The following is an 18,759-nucleotide window of genomic DNA, read 5'->3' as shown; positions in this document are numbered from 1 at the left end:
GTCAATAGACTACACTGTAGACTCGACTAGACTATAGACCCGACTTTAGACTAGACTATAAACTAGACTATAACGAGGCTATAACCTAGACTACAGACTAGACTATAGACTAGCCTATAGACTAGCCTATAGACTAGACCATAGACTAGACTATAGACTAGCATATAGACTAGCCTATAGACTAGACTATAGACTTAACTATAGACTAGACTATAAACCAGACTTTTGACTAGCCTAAAGACTAGACTATAGACTAGCCTATAGTGTAGACTACAGACTAGCCTATAGACTAGACTATAGACTAGACTATAGACCAAACTATAGAATAGCCTATAGACTAGACTATAAACCAGACTTTAGACTAGACTATAACTATAAACTTGACTATAAACTAGGCTTAGACTAGATTATAGACTACACTATAGACTAGACTATAGACTAGACTATAGGCTAGACTATAGACTAGACTATAGGCTAGACTACAGGCTAGACTATAGACTAGACTATAGGCTAAACTATAGACTAGACTAAATACTAGACTATAGACTAGACTATAGACTAGACTATAGACTAGACTATAGACTAGACTATAGACTAGACTATAGACTAGACTATAGACTAGGACTATAGACTAGACTATAGACTAGACTATAGACTAGACTATAGACTAGACTATAGACTAGACTATAGACTAGACTATAGACTAGACTATAGACTAGACTATAGACTAGACTATAGACTAGACTATAGACTAGACTATAGACTAGACTATAGACTAGACTATAGACTAGACTATAGACTAGACTATAGACTAGACTATAGACTAGACTATAGACTAGACTATAGACTAGACTATAGACTAGACTATAGACTAGACTATAGACTAGACTATAGACTAGACTATAGACTAGACTATAGACTAGACTATAGACGACTATAGACTAGACTATAGACTAGACTATAGCCTAGACTATAGACTAGACTATAGACTAGACTATAGACTAGACTATAGACTAGACTATAGACTAGACTATAGACTAGACTATAGACTAGACTATAGACTAGACTATAGACTAGACTATAGACTAGACTATAGACTAGACTATAGACTAGACTATAGACTAGACTATAGACTAGACTATAGACTAGACTATAGACTAGACTATAGACTAGACTATAGACTAGACTATAGACTAGACTATAGACTAGACTATAGACTAGACTATAGACTAGACTATAGACTAGACTATAGACTAGACTATAGACTAGACTATAGACTAGACTATAGACTAGACTATAGACTAGACTATAGACTAGACTATAGACTAGACTATAGACTAGACTATAGACTAGACTATAGACTAGACTATAGACTAGACTATAGACTAGACTATAGGACTATAGACTAGGACTATAGACAGCTATAGACTAGACTATAGACTAGACTATAGACTAGACTATAGACCTAGACTATAGACTAGACTATAGACTAGACTATAGACTAGACTATAGACTAGACTATAGACTAGACTATAGACTAGACTATAGACTAGACTATAGACTAGACTATAGACTAGACTATAGACAGACTATAGACTAGACTATAGACTAGACTATAGACTAGACTATAGACTAGACTATAGACTAGACTATAGACTAGACTATAGACTACTAGACTAAGACTAACTAGGATATAGACTATAGACTAGACTATAGACTAGACTATAGACTAGACGATAGACTAGACTATAGACTAGACTATAGACTAGACTATAGACTAGGACTATAGACTAGACTATAGACTAGACTATAGACTAGACTGGACTAGACTATAGACTAGACTATAGACTAGACTATAGACTAGACTATAGACTAGACTATAGACTAGACTATAGACTAGACTATAGACTAGACTATAGACTAGACTATAGACTAGACTATAGACTAGACTATAGACTAGACTATAGACTAGACTATAGACTAGACTATAGACTAGACTATAGACTAGACTATAGACTAGACTATAGACTAGACTATAGACTAGACTATAGACTAGACTATAGACTAGACTATAGACTAGACTATAGACTAGACTATAGACTAGACTATAGACTAGACTATAGACTAGACTATAGACTAGACTATAGACTAGACTATAGACTAGACTATAGACTAGACTATAGACTAGACTATAGACTAGACTATAGACTAGACTATAGACTAGACTATAGACTAGACTATAGGACTAGACTATAGGACTAGACTATAGACTAGACTATAGACTAGACTATAGACTAGACTATAGACAGGACTATAGACTAGACTATAGACTAGACTAGACTAGACTATAGACTAGACTATAGACTAGACTATAGACTAGACTATAGACTAGACTATAGACTAGACTATAGACTAGACTATAGACTAGACTATAGACTAGACTATAGACTAGACTATAGACTAGACTATAGACTAGACTATAGACTAGACTATAGACTAGACTATAGACTAGACTATAGACTAGACTATAGACTAGACTATAGACTAGACTATAGACTAGACTATAGACTAGACTATAGACTAGACTATAGACTAGACTATAGACTAGACTATAGACTAGACTATGACTAGACTATAGACTAGACTATAGACTAGACTATAGACTAGACTATAGACTAGACTATAGACTAGACTATAGACTAGACTATAGACTAGACTATAGACTAGACTATAGACTAGACTATAGACTAGACTATAGACTAGACTATAGACTAGACTAGGAATGTCATGAAGAACTTTTTTGCAAGATTTTGTCTGATTATAATAAAAATTGTGTAAAATTTTATGCGTTGAAAGCCCGAATCGATCACTGATAAAGACAAGATTTGGGAATTTCCATTTCTTATAAAAATTAAACGGTGATAGAGTAAAGTCTCCCTTCAGAAACTACAGAACTGATAGGACCCTACATTTGACTTAAACTGTACTTTAATAAGTTTTTGAAAGCATTGATTTTTAGTACTATTATAGACATAGATAAATCTTTAATTTGTTTGCTGCAATCTTAAGGGAAAATATCGTTGAAAGGGGTTTTAAGTTCAAAGTCTTAATGCATAATACAAGGACCAAAAACGCATTAAATTAAATGTTTTATAAAATACATATTCTATAGAAATATTATTTTTCTTATAAAAGTCTTTGTTAACTTAAAGAAAAATATTTTTAAATATTATAAACGAATAGAGAGATAATGATAATGATAAAGACAATTCGAAATAAATATAAAATAAAACCCCTAATTGTGACACATGAAATTTAACCGCACAGTCTTTATATCCAAATCGTAAGCCTAAAATCTATAGTCTAAAATCCAGCACATTAAACTACATACAGCACCTCAAACTAGTTAAATCTTCTTTTTTTATATTAAAATTAAATTAAATATTTATTTATAAAATGTAAGTAAAAGTATTTATATATATTATTAATAAAAAAAAAACTATTGTGGAAACTATCTAAAAAATTGCAAAAGTTTTATTTATATTAAACATATAAATTATAAACTTAGTTAACGATTTTGTATAAAATTTATTTTAAATTTAAAGATTTTTAAAAAACTAAACTCAATGACACCAAAATTATAAATGATTCGACTAAATAAAAAGCTTACTACTTGAAAATGTTCTTACAAAAATTTTGATTATTATTTTTTAATTGGAGTCCAAGTAAAGATGGTTATATTAGGGAAGAAATCTAAAAGAATTAGATCAAACCCGACTTTTAAAATTATATTTTTTGTTAACGATTTATCAAACTATTTAGAACCCTGATAAGTTCAAAAAAATATTTAGAAACTTCATTTCAATTTTAAATAAATTTTTTTTACACAAAAATTTTAAAGTGAAATATAAAATCAATGGGAAAATCAAAACATCACCCTATAAATAATGAAGAACCTCCCAAAAAGGTATCAAGGCCACGAGCAAAGCCCTCACCCACCAAAAGACAGCCGAGTTTAAGAAAATGTAAAACAATTATCGAAAAACCTCCCCTTAATATATGTGATTTACCCACCGAGTTACTAGAGAAAATTATGGGTAATATAAATATTTGGCATCATAATCGCATACGAGGTACTTCGAAACGCATGAAAGATGTTAATGATATTTTCGTAATGCACGAATTTCAAAAGGCCTTAAAGAAATACACCGGTCAAGACCCGAACAGCGAAGCAAGTGCTGGTCTAAGAGTAAGTCGAAAGATGGTAGTGAGATTAAGAATTTTAGCTGAAAACCTAAAAGATTTTATTTTAGATTATTAAACAAGCTACCGAAGTTTATTTACGTTCGGGTTTTGAATCGACATTTTGTGGTTGTATTCTACCCATGTTACGTAGTTCTTATAAGGATCCATTCTGTCCCCATATTTCTCAGATTAAAAAGTTTTTAGTACATTTTTATGCTAGGGTATCGGAACTAATCGGTGATACTTCGTCACAGCGTTGGAGGTTATTGTATACGATTACTTTAATGAAATTGGTAAAGGTAAGTACATTTAGCGCAAAGTTTTAAATAAGGAGAGAGCCAATGACTGGAACTGCTCTATAATAAGTTCCTTAATTTAAACTAAACTCTATACTAAAAATTTCCTGTATTCATTGATCTCTTGTACTTTCATTAGGCCTTTGATAAATCCATAATATCTTCCACTGGCATGCCGTTACACTGGAGAATTGTGGTTGAGTTAAGAGGTCCTTGGTTGGGTACTCTGTGGACTTCGAAAGGTCGGCAGCTAAATCAGTCTAGACATCGTTGCAATCTATTGGTTATTCTTGCTGAAATGCTAATGGCCAATATTTCGGGACGAGGATTTAAGTAAGTGGGTTAAACGCATTTATGCTCTCACCACCGCCCCAAAAAAGATCGAACTAATTACATTAATCCTATTTTCCTAGACATGTTTGGGAGTGTCCCAGTGAAATGTACGTTTTTGGCAACGATACCAGCAATAGTAATCATGTGCCCATAACATTATTTACCTTTACCGTTTATGGTTCGAAAAAGATATGCAATTTATTTCGTTCATGTTTAGAAGATGAACCCGAACTTTTTCAATGGCCCGCTAAATGGCCAAATGATCAATTTACTGTCAATTTAGATATTGTTTGTAAAGAGGCCATGAAATGGGGTTGTTCTAAGTCACAACATATTGAGTTTGGTCCATTTGCTGAAACACACTACACTGAGGGGGAGGAGTTGGAGTATAATGAATGATTTGGACAAATTTTATTTGGTTTTATTGTAAGATATGTAAAATTTTGTTAATATTTTATGTTTGTTAATGGATTTCGTTGAATATACAACGTTTTTTTCGAGATGTGAAATGATAAGTGAGAAATTCTTATATTAAAAGCGTATTCTCAGCCTTTTATGCAGAAGAGGGATTCATAATGTATATTATTAGAGACAAAACTGTGATCCATAACTTCGATAGTCAGAATCAGAACACCTACTACGATGCAGCCATCTGTCTATCTATCTATCTATCTATCTATCTATCTATCTATCTATCTATCTATCTATCTATCTATCTATCTATCTATCTATCTATCTATCTATCCATCTATCTATCTATCTATCTATCTATCTATCTATCTATCTATCTATCTATCTATCTATCTATCTATGTATCTATCTATCTATGTATCTATCTATCTATCTATCTATCTATCTATCTATCTATCTATCTATCTATCTATCTATCTATCTATCTATCTATCTATCTATCTATCTATCTATCTATCTATCTATCTATCTATCTATCTATCTATCTATCTATCCATCTATCTATATATCTATCTATCTATCTATCTATCTATCTATCTATCTATCTATCTATCTATCTATCTATCTATCTATCTATCTATCTATCTATCTATCTATCTATCTATCTATATATCTATCTATCTATCTATCTATCTATCTATCCATCTATATATATATCTATATATATATATATATATATATATATATATATATATATATATATATATATATATATATATATATATATATATATATATATATATATATATATATCTATCTATCTATCTATCTATCTATCTATATCTATCTATCTATCTATCTATCTATCTATCTATCTGTCTATCTATCTATCTATCTATCTATCTTATTATTATTTTATTGAATTTTTTAAACATAAATTTTTACTTACATTTCATTTATCAGCCTTTACTAGTTTATCATAATTTTATTTAATTTTTTAATTTTTTTTTTTTTTTTTTGACATTTTATAATTATTTCTTCTTTTAAAATTTTCACAACCGTTACCATCCACAACATATGTAAAATGCAGTGATATGGTAACTTTTTTCTCAGCTTTAATATGGCAACATCATTTTACTTGTTGCATTTTTTTTCCTTTTCTTCTTTCTATTTTCACTTGCAAACACACATTCGCACACATTATTTTAATTTTTAAACGGACATTTGCTTTCTTTCTCAACTTTATTTAATAAATAATTAATTGCTAAATAAACTTTACTTCATTTTGTTACATAAACACAACTTCATTTTAATTATATTTCGTTATAACCACAATTTTTTTAATATTTTCCACCAATATAACACGACACACACAACACAACAACGAGCACTGACTAAATAAAAACTGCAAATAAGCGCGGGTAACGGTAAAGTGGAAATGTCAACAACAATGACAGGGTTGCTGAAGTGAATGAAAGGAAGTAGAAGATAGCCAAATGTATAAGAACTAATTGCAATTGCGGCGACAACTACTGAGGTCAATGATTTTGCATAAATATTCTAGGAAAAGTAATAAATAAACCACCTTTTGTAGGACGAAATGGTGTTGAAAATAGAAATGTATGTATATTTATTTTCCTTTTCATATTTTTAACTTTCAACGACATTTTTAGTTAAATGTGAAAAAATTGTTTATCGAATGTTACTGGTCGAGTACTAGTTTAGTTCTAATTCAGTTCTAGTTCAGTTTTAGTTCAGTTCTAGTTCAGTTCAGGTTCAGTTCTAGTTCAGTTCTAGTTCAGTTCTAGTTCAGTTCTAGTTCAGTTCTAGTTCAGTTCTAGTTCAGTTCTAGTTCAGTTCTAGTTCAGTCCTAGTTCAGTTCTAGTTCAGTTCTAGTTCAGTTCTAGTTCAGTTCAGTTCTAGTTCAGTTCTAGTTCAGTTCTAGTTCAGTTCTAGTTCAGTTCTAGTTCAGTTCTAGTTCAGTTCTAGTTCAGTTCTAGTTCAGTTCTAGTTCAGTTATAGTTCAGTTATAGTTCAGTTATAGTTCAGTTATAGTTCAGTTCTAGTTCAGTTCTAGTTCAGTTCTAGTTCAGTTCTAGTCAATTCTAGTTCAGTTCTAGTTCAGTTCTAGTTCAGTTCTAGTTCAGTTCTAATTCAGTTCTAGTTCAGTTCTAGTTCAGTTCTAGTTCAGTTCTAGTTCAGTTCTAGTTCAGTTCTAGTTCAGTTCTAGTTCAGTTCTAGTTCAGTTCTAGTTCAGTTCTAGTTCAGTTCTAGTTCAGTTCTAGTTCAGTTCTAGTTCAGTTCTAGTTCAGTACTAGTTCAGTTCTTGTTTAGTTCTAGTTCTTGTTTAGTTCTAGTTCTAGTTCTTGTTTAGTTCTAGTTCTTGTTTAGTTCAAATTCAGTTTTAGTTTAGTTCTAGTTCATTTCTAGTTATGATAATTTTCTGTTATAGTTCAGTCTTTTACTTTTTTTGAAATATAATTTCAAATTATTAAGAAGATCCTCCATTTTTACTAATAGAATTAATATGTACTACACATTTCATTCTATTTTAAAAACAACTATATATTTTATTGCCATTTTGTTTTTACACAAAAAAAATAGTTTTTGTATACACAACTACTTATAAATTTGTAATATGATTTTCTTAATTAACAATTGTGAGAAGTTATATTTATTATATTTTTCCTAATTTTAAAAAAATCTTTCAACTTTGTAATAATATTTGCGCAATTCATAAGAAAATAATAATTTAAAAAATAAAGCTTAAAATAAACTACTAAAATCGTAAAGAAGCGAAAAAAGTAATTAAATATATAAACAAGAATAAATCAATTATGGACTAGCATAAAGGATTTTTTGAAATAAAAGAAAGAAAAAAAAAAAATACAAAATAAAATAGAGACAACATTTTCTACTTAAAATATTTTAAAATTAAAAAGGAAAAAATGGAAAACTTGAGTTTGTATATGTGTTTGCTTTTTAGTAAATTTTTAAAGTTTTAGTTTAAGAGGTGTTGGCGGTTAGTTAAGAACTTTTTTTATAAAGCTTAAAAAAAGCTTTATTTTCCCATTTTCCTTTTGTATTAAAAGTATAAAGCGTTTAATGATCCAAGATACGCATATTGCCGGAAACGATTTTATTTTCTAAAATGGCACCAGCTGGTATATCGATACGATCACCATGATTGGCAATGATAATAACAGTGCCCTAGTTAAGAAAATAAAAAAGATTTAAGATATAAAAAAAATGGTATATTTATAAAAAATAACCAAAAAACTTACTCTTAAAGACACACCACGACCAAAAGTCACATCACCCGACACAGTCAAATGATCCAATTCTATAATATCGGGTATATTGGCAAAACGTCCTAGGAACTCTTTGACTTTGGCAAAATGATTTTCGCCCAACTTCACTAGAGGAGTAGTGGGGAACATACGTTGTGGTGACATAACCAAACTGCCATTTTTCAAATTGTATAAATTGGACATGACCAATAGTAAATCAGATGTCTTTTTCACAGGCAAGAAACGAGAACGTGGAACATTGATACCAATGGAACCTTCGAAACATTTCATAGCAGCACCTACAGCCGTCTCCAATTGTATAACACGCAAACCATTTTCCAAGGTTTTGTTATTGATAATAATTTCCAAATTGAGTGTACGTTCGTTGAGAACACGATCAATGGCTATAGGAGAAAAAATTAAAGCATATTTTTAGGCTGGCGAAAATCTATTAAATATTTTTATTTTTGCACCAACTTACCACTCAATTTCGCCCAAATGTTGTTGGTATTGAAAAATTTGAATGTTTTAACGGACTTGAAGTCATCGACGTGTTCTTTAGGAACTTGAGCAATTTCCAAAAGTCTCAATTTATCCTCAAATTGGATTAAGGTACCACCCTGGAGGAAAAGATGTTACAAAAATTTATAAGGGAATCTTTTACTTTAAAATTTAATACAAAACTAGAACTGAATCAGAATTGAACTGAACTAGAACGAACTAAAACTGAACTAGAACTGAACTAGAACTGAACTAGAACTGAACTAGAACTGAACTAGAACTGAACTAGAACTGAACTAGAACTGAACTAGAACTGAACTAGAACTGAACTAGAACTGAACTAGAACTGAACTAGAACTGAACTAGAACTGAACTAGAACTGAACTAGAACTGAACTAGAACTGAACTAGAACTGAACTAGAACTGAACTAGAACTGAACTAGAACTGAACTAGAACTGAACTAGAACTGAACTAGAACTGAACTAGAACTTAACTAGAACTGAACTAGAACTGAATAGAACTGAAACTAGAACTGAACTAGAACTGAACTAGAAATGAACTAGAACTGAACTAGAACTGAACTAGAACTGAACTAGAACTGAACTAGAAACTGAACTAGAACTGAACTAGAACTGAACTAGAACTGAACTAGAACTGAACTAGAACTGAACTAGAACTGAACTAGAACTGAACTAGAACTGAACTAGAACTGAAACTAGAACTGAACTAGAACTGAACTAGAACTGAACTATGGAACTGAATACTAGAACTGAACTAGAACTGAACTAGAACTGAACTAGAACTGAACAGAACTGAACTAGAACTGAACTAGAACTGAACTAGAACTGACTAGAACTGAACTAGAACTGAACTAGAACTGAACTAGAACTGAACTAGAACTGAACTAGAACTGAACTAGAACTGAACTAGAACTGAACTAGAACTGAACTAGAACTGAACTAGAACTGAACTAGAACTGAACTAGAACTGAACTAGAACTGAACTAGAACTGAACTAGAACTGAACTAGAACTGAACTAGAACTGAACTAGAACTGAACTAGAACTGAACTAGAACTGAACTAGAACTGAACTAGAACTGAACTAGAACTGAACTAGAACTGAACTAGAACTGAACTAGAACTGAACTAGAACTGAACTAGAACTGAACTAGAACTGAACTAGAACTGAACTAGAACTGAACTAGAACTGAACTAGAACTGAACTAGAACTGAAATAGAACTGAACTAGAACTGAACTAGAACTGAACTAGAACTGAACTAGAACTGAACTAGAACTGAACTAGAACTGAACTAGAACTGAACTAGAACTGAACTAGAACTGAACTAGAACTGAACTAGAACTGAACTAGAACTGAACTTGGACTGAACTAGAAATGAACTAGAAATGAACTAGAATGAACTAGAACTGAACTAGAACTGAACTAGAACTGAACTAGAACTGAACTAGAATTGAACTAGAACTGAACTAGAACTGAACTAGAACTGAACTAGAACTGAACTAGAACTGAACTAGAACTGAACTAGAACTGAACTAGAACTGAACTAGAACTGAACTAGAACTGAACTAGAACTGAACTAGAACTGAACTAGAACTGAACTAGAACTGAAGTAGATCTGAACTAGAACTGAACTAGAACTGAACTAGAACTGAACTAGAACTGAACTAGAACTGAACTAGAACTGAACTAGAACTGAACTAGAACTGAACTAGAACTGAACTAGAACTGAACTAGAACTGAACTAGAACTGAACTAGAACTGAACTAGAACTGAACTAGAACTGAACTAGAACTGAACTAGAACTGAACTAGAACTGAACTAGAACTGAACTAGAACTGAACTAGAACTGAACTAGAACTGAACTAGAACTGAACTAGAACTGAACTAGAACTGAACTAGAACTGAACTAGAACTGAACTAGAACTGAACTAGAACTGAACTAGAACTGAACTAGAACTGAACTAGAACTGACTAGAACTGAACTAGAACTGAACTAGAACTGAACTAGAACTGAACTAGAACTGAACTTGGACTGAACTAGAAATGAACTAGAAATGAACTAGAAATGAACTAGGACTGAACTAGAACTGAACTAGAACTGAACTAGAATTGAACTAGAACTGAACTAGAGCTGACTAGAATTGAATTAGAACTGAACTAGAACTGAACTAGAACTGAACTAGAACTGAACTAGAACTGAACTAGAACTGAACTAGAACTGAACTAGAACTGAACTAGAACTGAACTAGAACTGAACTAGAACTGAACTAGAACTGAACTAGAACTTAACTAGAACTGAACTAGAACTGAACGAGAACTGAACTAGAACTGAACTAGAACTGAACTAGAACTGAACTAGAACTGAACTAGAACTGAACTAGAACTGAACTAGAACTGAACTAGAACAGAACTTCTGGTTTTATACTTGTTTACGACTTTAGTACTAAATATATTTAAGATGCTTAAAGTTTTTTGACCTTTTTATGCTTAAAACCAATTCCTCTTTATAAAAATCCAAAACAATTTAAAAAACAATATCATACGATCGTATTATTTATTAATTTACCTTAACATCAGCTCTTGTCTTATCGGTAACCTCCATAACAAATTCAACAGGCTTATCGGGACGGTCTTCACCACATAACTTATTCAAAATATTCAAATCAACAGTGGCGCCAAGGTTATCAATATTGGACAAGAAACAATATTCACGACCCTCAGCAATGAATTGTTTCAACAAACCAGAAGAACGGAAGGTATCATAGAAATCACCGTGACCAGGGGGATACCAGCTAAAACACACAAAAAAAGAAAACAATATAAAATTTATAACATAAAAGAGAATATTTTAGAAAATACATACGCCTCAATATCATTTTCAACATTAAAATCTTTGGCAATGGGCAAGAATGATTCGCGACTAATGCGTGGGAAACAACTTTGATTAAAAGTATAGATTTGTACACGGAAACCCTTGTATTTGCGTACAATCTTTTCGGTATCCTCATCGGTATTAAAGGAATTCATAAGAACTAATGGCACATTGGCATCATAGGTTTTATTCAAGTGCTAAAGATATCAAAATAGAAAATATTAATTAAAGAGCTAACTTAATACTTAAGTAAACTATTAACAACTAACCTCAATTTGTTGTACAGTCAAATCCAAAAAGGTTAAATCCGAACGCACAGGTATAACACTTTTAGGTCCATGACAACCCATGGAAGTACCCAGACCACCATTAAGTTTAATAACCACCAATTTATCCAACATAGCACGTATCTAAAGTTGGGGAAGTTTATTTTTGTTAATTTTTATTATAAATTTATGGTAATAGCAAAAATTAAACATAAAATAAGCGCTTAAAGCTACACAAAAAGAAGCTGGGCTGTTTAAATTTACATGACAATTATAAATTAATATACCAAAATAATTTTAAAGCAAAAAACCATACATGGACAGCTAAATAACAAAATATTATAAACAAACAAATAAAAATACAGTGGACGTCCACTAGTACGAATTATATAGTGTCAGGCCCTTTCGTAATACCGAAAAATTCGTATTATTGAACAACACATTTTGTATGTTTAAATTCAAATAATACACATAAAATATTGGATTTTATTTATTTTTGTTTTATTTTTCATGAAAAATTACATAACGGAACAAAATATAATAGATGTGAATTATTTTAAATAAATTTCTTGTACATAAACAGGCATAAAATGGACATATTTAATTTTGAAAGTATCGTGAGTCCAATGGTTGAAATGAGATATATGTAGAAGGTTTTAAATTTTAATGTTTTTAAAAAGATGTGTGCCAAAGACAATTTGCAATTTACATATGTGTTCTAAAATGTATTAAAATGTTCTGATTACATAAAACTTTTATTAGAAACTTGAATGGAATATACCACAATTCTCTAATTTATAATTTTCCTTAAAAATTAGAATAGTTATCCTTAAACCCATTGTTTGGAATGTGGAGTCACACTACTTTCAAAATTAACAGTTCATACATACATATGTATATAAATATCATTTTACTTATTAAAAAATCCATCATTTAACATCGATGTTTATTACATTGTAAAATGATTCTTACGGCTTTTTCAATAACAGCGCTTTTGAGGCTTCAATATTGTTCTCAACAGAGTTATTGGCGGGAACTAATAAAATACTTTCCTCATTGGCGTTATCATCCAATTTAATTTCTTCTCTTGGGTCATCAAAATTCCAATAAAATAAATTAATAACACTAAATAATTGTTGATTTGTAAATATACATGCAGTAAATTGTGTGTATAGGATTTTTAAAAATACAAAACACTTGTAATAAATACAAAAAAACTTCAATATTACTGAGCTTAAGGTGAATGATACCGAAATAATAAAATAAAAACATAATAAAAACTTCATTCATACGTAAATAAAACCAAAATTCCTATAAAAATTGCGTTATTCGTACTATCGAACAGAAAAATTGTGACTTTATTCGTACTATAGAGTAGACAATGCAACAATTTTGCCATTCGTATTATTGGATATTCGTAATAAAGAGTATACGTACTATTGGACGTCCACTGTACCTAGTAAATAATGAAACCTTCACCAGTAATTTATGAACGTGTGGCCACTTACTTTTTAAGACATATGAAACTATAAATGAACTGGAACTAGAATTGAACTAGAATTGAACTAGAACTGAACTAGAACTGAACAAGAACTGAACTAGAACTGAACTAGAACTGAACTAGAACTGAACTAGAACTGAACTAGAACTGAACTAGAACTGAACTAGAACTGAACTAGAACTGAACTAGAACTGAACTAGAACTGAACTAGAACTGAACTAGAACTGAGCTAGAACTGAACTAGAACTGAACTAGAACTGAACTAAACTGAACTAGAACTGAACTAGAACTGAACTAGAGCTGACTAGAACTGAACTAGAACTGAACTAGAACTGAACTAGACTGAATAGACTGAACTAGGCACTGAACTAGAACTGAACTCGAACTGAACTAGAAAACTGAACAGACTGAACTAGAACTGAACTAGAACTGAACTAGAACTGAACTAGAACTGAACTACGAACTGAACTAGAACTGAACTAGAAACTGAAATAGAACTGAACTAGAACTGAACTAGAACTTAACTAGAACTGAAACTGACTAGAACTGAACATAGGAACTAAGAACTAGAACTGAACTAGAACTGAACTAGAACTGAACTAGGAACTGAACTAGAACTTAACTAGAACTGAACTAGAACTGAACTAGAATGAACTAGACTGAACTTAGAACATTTGGGAACTACGAACTTGAACTAGAACTGAACTAGAACTGCACTAGAACTGAACTTAGAACTGAACTAATGAATCGAACTAGAACTAGAAAACTGAACTAGAACTGAACTAGAACTGAACTAGGAACTGAACTAACTGAAACTGAACTAGAACTGAACTAGAAACTTTAACTAGAACTGAACTAGAACTGAACTAGAACTGAACTAGAACTGAACTAGAACTGAACTAGAACTGAACTAGAACTGAACTAGAACTGAACTAGAACTGAACTAGAACTGAACTAGAACTGAACTAGAACTGAACTAGAACTGAACTAGAACTGAACTAGAAACTGAACTAGAACTGAACTGAACTGAACTAGAACTGAACTAGAACTGAACTAGAACTGAACTAGAACTGAACTAGAACTGAAGAACTGAACTAGAACTGAACTAGAACTGAACTAGAACTGAACTAGAACTGAACTAGAACTGAACTAGAACTGAACTAGAACTGAACTAGAACTGAACTAGAACTGAACTAGAACTGAACTAGAACTGAACTAGAACTGAACTAGAACTGAACTAGAACTGAACTAGAACTGAACTAGAACTGAACTAGAACTGAACTAGAACTGAACTAGAACTGAACTAGAACTGAACTAGAACTGAACTAGAACTGAACTAGAACTGAACTAGAACTGAACTAGAACTGAACTAGAACTGAACTAGAACTGAACTAGAACTGAACTAGAACTGAACTAGAACTGAACTAGAACTGAACTAGAAATGAAATAGAAACTGAACTAGAACTGAACTAGAACTGAGAGCTAGAACTGAACTAGAACTGAACTAGAACTGAACTAGAACTGAACTAAAACTGAACTAGAACTGAACTAGAACTGAACTAGAACTGAGCTAGAACTGAACTAGAACTGAACTAGAACTGAACTAGAACTGAACTAGAACTGAACTAGAACTGAACTAGAACTGAACTAGAACTGAACTAGAACTGAACTAGAACTGAACTAGAACTGTAACTAGAACTGACTAGAACTGAAATAGAACTGAACTTGAACTGAACTAGAACTGAACTAGAACTGAACTAGAACTGAACTAGAACTGAACTAGAACTGAACTAGAACTGAAACTAGAACTGAACTAGAACTGAACTAGAACTGAACTAGAACTGAACTAGAACTGAACTAGAACTGAACTAGAACTGAACTAAACTAGAACTGAACTAGAACTGAACTAGAACTGAACTAGAACTGAACTAGAACTGAACTAGAACTGAACTAGAACTGAACTAGAACTGAACTAGAACTGAACTAGAACTAGAACTGAACTAGAACCTAGAACTTAACTAGAACTGAACTAGAACTGAACTAGAACTGAACTAGAACTGAACTAGAACTGAACTAGAACTGAACTAGAACTGAACTAGAACTGAACTAGAACTGAACTAGAACTGAACTAGAACTGAACTAGACTGAACTAGAACTGAACTAGAACTGAACTGAACTAGAACTGAACTAGAACTGAACTAGAACTGAACTAGAACTGAACTAGAACTGAACTAGAACTGAACTAGAACTGAATTAGAACTGAACTAGAACTGAACTAGTACTGAACTAGAACTGAACTATAACTAGCTGTTAGCAATACAAAGTTTAATATCCACGAAAAGAGTTCGTTTATAATTTTTGATATTTCTAGAATTTTTAATCGAAATGATTTGGACAAAAATATGATTTTTAAGAATTAATTGCAAAAAGTATTTAAATCAACATTTACGGAGTTTGACAGTGTTTCTAAAAAAACATAATAGGTATAATAAATTTAAGTATAGAACTTAAATAACTTTAAACAAATCCATTTAATTTTACCAATACAAATATTCTAAAACTACCTCCATGTTTAGCTTTAAATTTGTATTTAACTTTAAATCATAAATTTTAAAAACCCCTTTGTTTAATACCTTCTTCATAAATCTACTATTATATGAGTAATAAAACTTAAAACAAGGAAGATTAGAATAAAACAAAAACAACACCATTAAAAAACAAATATTGAATTAGTATTAAGTATTTAATAAGAAAAACAACATTAAAACACAAATAAATAAATGTTACCTCATTCTTTAGAAAAACCACACATACACACACATTAAACACAGAGTTAACAAAATTACAATTTTATTAAAAATAAATCCAATACAAGGAATTTATAGGAGAAAAAAAATAATGGAATAAAAAAGAGTTCGTTATAAACAAATTATGTAAATTTATTATTGTTTTTTTTTTTAATAACAAATAGTTAATGAAATTATCAATTAGAAACAAAACGACAAAATTTATTAATATGAAATGAAACGAAATAATTAAATTTAAACAGCCAATTAAACGAAAAATTCTATATTTAAGAAAAATTTTGAAAACACAATTTTTGGAAAAAATACCATAAATTCTGTCGTTAATAATACGTAATGAATTGTTTTATAAACGAAATCTACTTTTAACTAACCTGTTCATTTTTGGGAGCTTTCAAAGAACCATAATCCATTACAGCATTGGCAGGCAGTTTTTGAATTTTATTCCAATCAATGGAAGGACCCTCTATAAAAAAGAGTTTAAAGAGTTTGTAAGTGTAATTCTAACAAATTTACAATATAATGACTAATACAAGTATTTTATTTAATTTTCTTACCTTCTTGCAAGAAACGTCCAAACAAATCGGAAAACCGAGACATTTCCTGTTGCAATGCTGGACGATCATCAGGCTCAGCCGTTTGCAATAATCTATCCAAATCATTTTCCAGCAAACGCAAGGCATCACGTTTAGTTACTTCATGAAATTCTTTGGAATCCGATGGTGCTCTTTGGTGGCCACGTACCTATGAAATGAATGAAATTAAAAATTGGGAAAAGATTATTAAATTTAATTAAAAAATTTTAAAGTTGTTTCTTAAAGTTTTGGTTAATATAATTTTCTTCTTTTTAAATACTTCAACATTGTCATATATAATCATTCACAAGTTATAATTATTTATTAACTTGATGGTTAAATCATTAAAAGTAAGTTTAACATAAAAGCTGAAATAAAAATGTACTAAATTAGGGGAAGTATACCTCAGCGGAAATGTTTATTAATGCATAGAAAACTACTGAACTGAACTAAAACTCACTTACAACTGAACTAAAACTCAAACTCGACTAGAACTGAACTAAAACTAGAACTAAAACTAGAACTGAACTAGAACTGAACTAGAACTGAACTAGAACTGAACTAGAACTGAACTAGAACTGAACTAGAACTGAACTAGAACTGAACTAGAACTGAACTAGAACTGAACTAGAACTGAACTAGAACTGAACTAGAACTGAACTAGAACTGAACTAGAACTGAACTAGAACTGAACTAGAACTGAACTAGAACTGAACTAGAACTGAACTAGAACTGAACTAGAACTGAACTAGAACTGAACTAGAACTGAACTAGAACTGAACTAGAACTGAACTAGAACTGAACTAGAACTGAACTAGAACTGAACTAGAACTGAACTAGAACTGAACTAGAACTGAACTAGAACTGAACTAGAACTGAACTAGAACTGAACTAGAACTGAACTAGAACTGAACTAGAACTGAACTAGAACTGAACTAGAACTGAACTAGAACTGAACTAGAACTGAACTGAACTAGAACTGAACTAGAACTGAACTAGAACTGAACTGAACTGAAACTAGAACTGAACTAGAACTGAACTAGAACGAACTAGAACTGAACTAGAACTGAACTAACGAACTAGAACTAGAACTGAACTAGAACTGAACTAGAACTGAACTAGAACTGAACTAGAACTGAACTAGAACTGAACTAGAACTGAACTAGAACTGAACTAGAACTGAACTAGAACTGAACTAGAATGAACTAGAACTGAACTAGAACTGAACTAGAATGAACTAGAATGACTAGAACTGAACTAGAACTGAACTAGAACTGAACTAGAACTGAACTAGAACTGAACTAGAGAACTGAACTAGAACTGAACTAGAACTGAACTAGAACTGAACTAGAACTGAACTGAACTGAACTAGAACTGAACTAGAAATGAACTAAGAACTGAACTAGAACTGAACTAGAACTGAACTAGAACTGAACTGAACTGAACTAGAACTGAACTAGAACTGAACTAGAACTAAGAACTGAACTAGAACTGAACTAGAACTGAACTAGAACTGAACTAGAACTGAACTAGAACTGAACTAGAACTGAACTAGAACTGAACTAGAACTGAACTAGAACTGAACTAGAACTGAACTAGAACTGAACTAGAACTGAACTAGAACTGAACTAGAACTGAACTAGA

At 31.3% G+C, this 18,759-nt stretch overlaps 2 protein-coding genes across 6 annotated transcripts in view; one reads left to right on the top strand and one right to left on the bottom strand.

Moving 5' to 3' along the window:
• The first annotated feature begins 3,815 nt into the window (after window positions 1–3,815).
• LOC119606248 lies at window positions 3,816–5,377 on the top strand. Its single transcript, XM_037959676.1, has 4 exons — window positions 3,816–4,249; window positions 4,314–4,544; window positions 4,681–4,874; window positions 4,955–5,377. Exons 1-4 carry the CDS (start codon window positions 3,917–3,919, stop codon window positions 5,271–5,273), a joined length of 1,077 nt encoding a protein of 358 aa, XP_037815604.1. The 5' UTR covers window positions 3,816–3,916; the 3' UTR covers window positions 5,274–5,377.
• Window positions 5,378–7,829: 2,452 nt separating this feature from the next.
• LOC119606243 (UTP--glucose-1-phosphate uridylyltransferase) overlaps window positions 7,830–18,759 on the bottom strand; it is a 30,884-nt gene continuing 19,954 nt past the window's right edge. For 3 of the 5 annotated variants that reach the window (XM_037959671.1, XM_037959669.1, XM_037959668.1), the window contains 9 exons: window positions 17,098–17,284; window positions 16,915–17,006; window positions 16,524–16,529; window positions 12,239–12,379; window positions 11,961–12,166; window positions 11,664–11,889; window positions 9,057–9,195; window positions 8,570–8,979; window positions 7,830–8,495 (listed from right to left, as the gene is read on the bottom strand). In XM_037959671.1, coding sequence (XP_037815599.1) covers window positions 8,388–8,495; window positions 8,570–8,979; window positions 9,057–9,195; window positions 11,664–11,889; window positions 11,961–12,166; window positions 12,239–12,379; window positions 16,524–16,529; window positions 16,915–17,006; window positions 17,098–17,284 — 1,515 coding nt within the window. In that variant the 3' untranslated portion in view covers window positions 7,830–8,387. The remainder of the gene's footprint in view (window positions 8,496–8,569; window positions 8,980–9,056; window positions 9,196–11,663; window positions 11,890–11,960; window positions 12,167–12,238; window positions 12,380–16,523; window positions 16,530–16,914; window positions 17,007–17,097; window positions 17,285–18,759) is intronic. The other 2 variants (XM_037959672.1, XM_037959670.1) reach the window with 1 other exon arrangement.

Source organism: Lucilia sericata, unplaced genomic scaffold (assembly GCF_015586225.1).
Source record: "Lucilia sericata isolate MDLA Ls3-8-SP2 unplaced genomic scaffold, ASM1558622v1 Contig000564F_arrow, whole genome shotgun sequence".
Taxonomy (NCBI): Eukaryota; Metazoa; Arthropoda; class Insecta; order Diptera; family Calliphoridae; genus Lucilia; species Lucilia sericata.
This window is presented reverse-complemented; position numbering and strand designations above follow the sequence as displayed.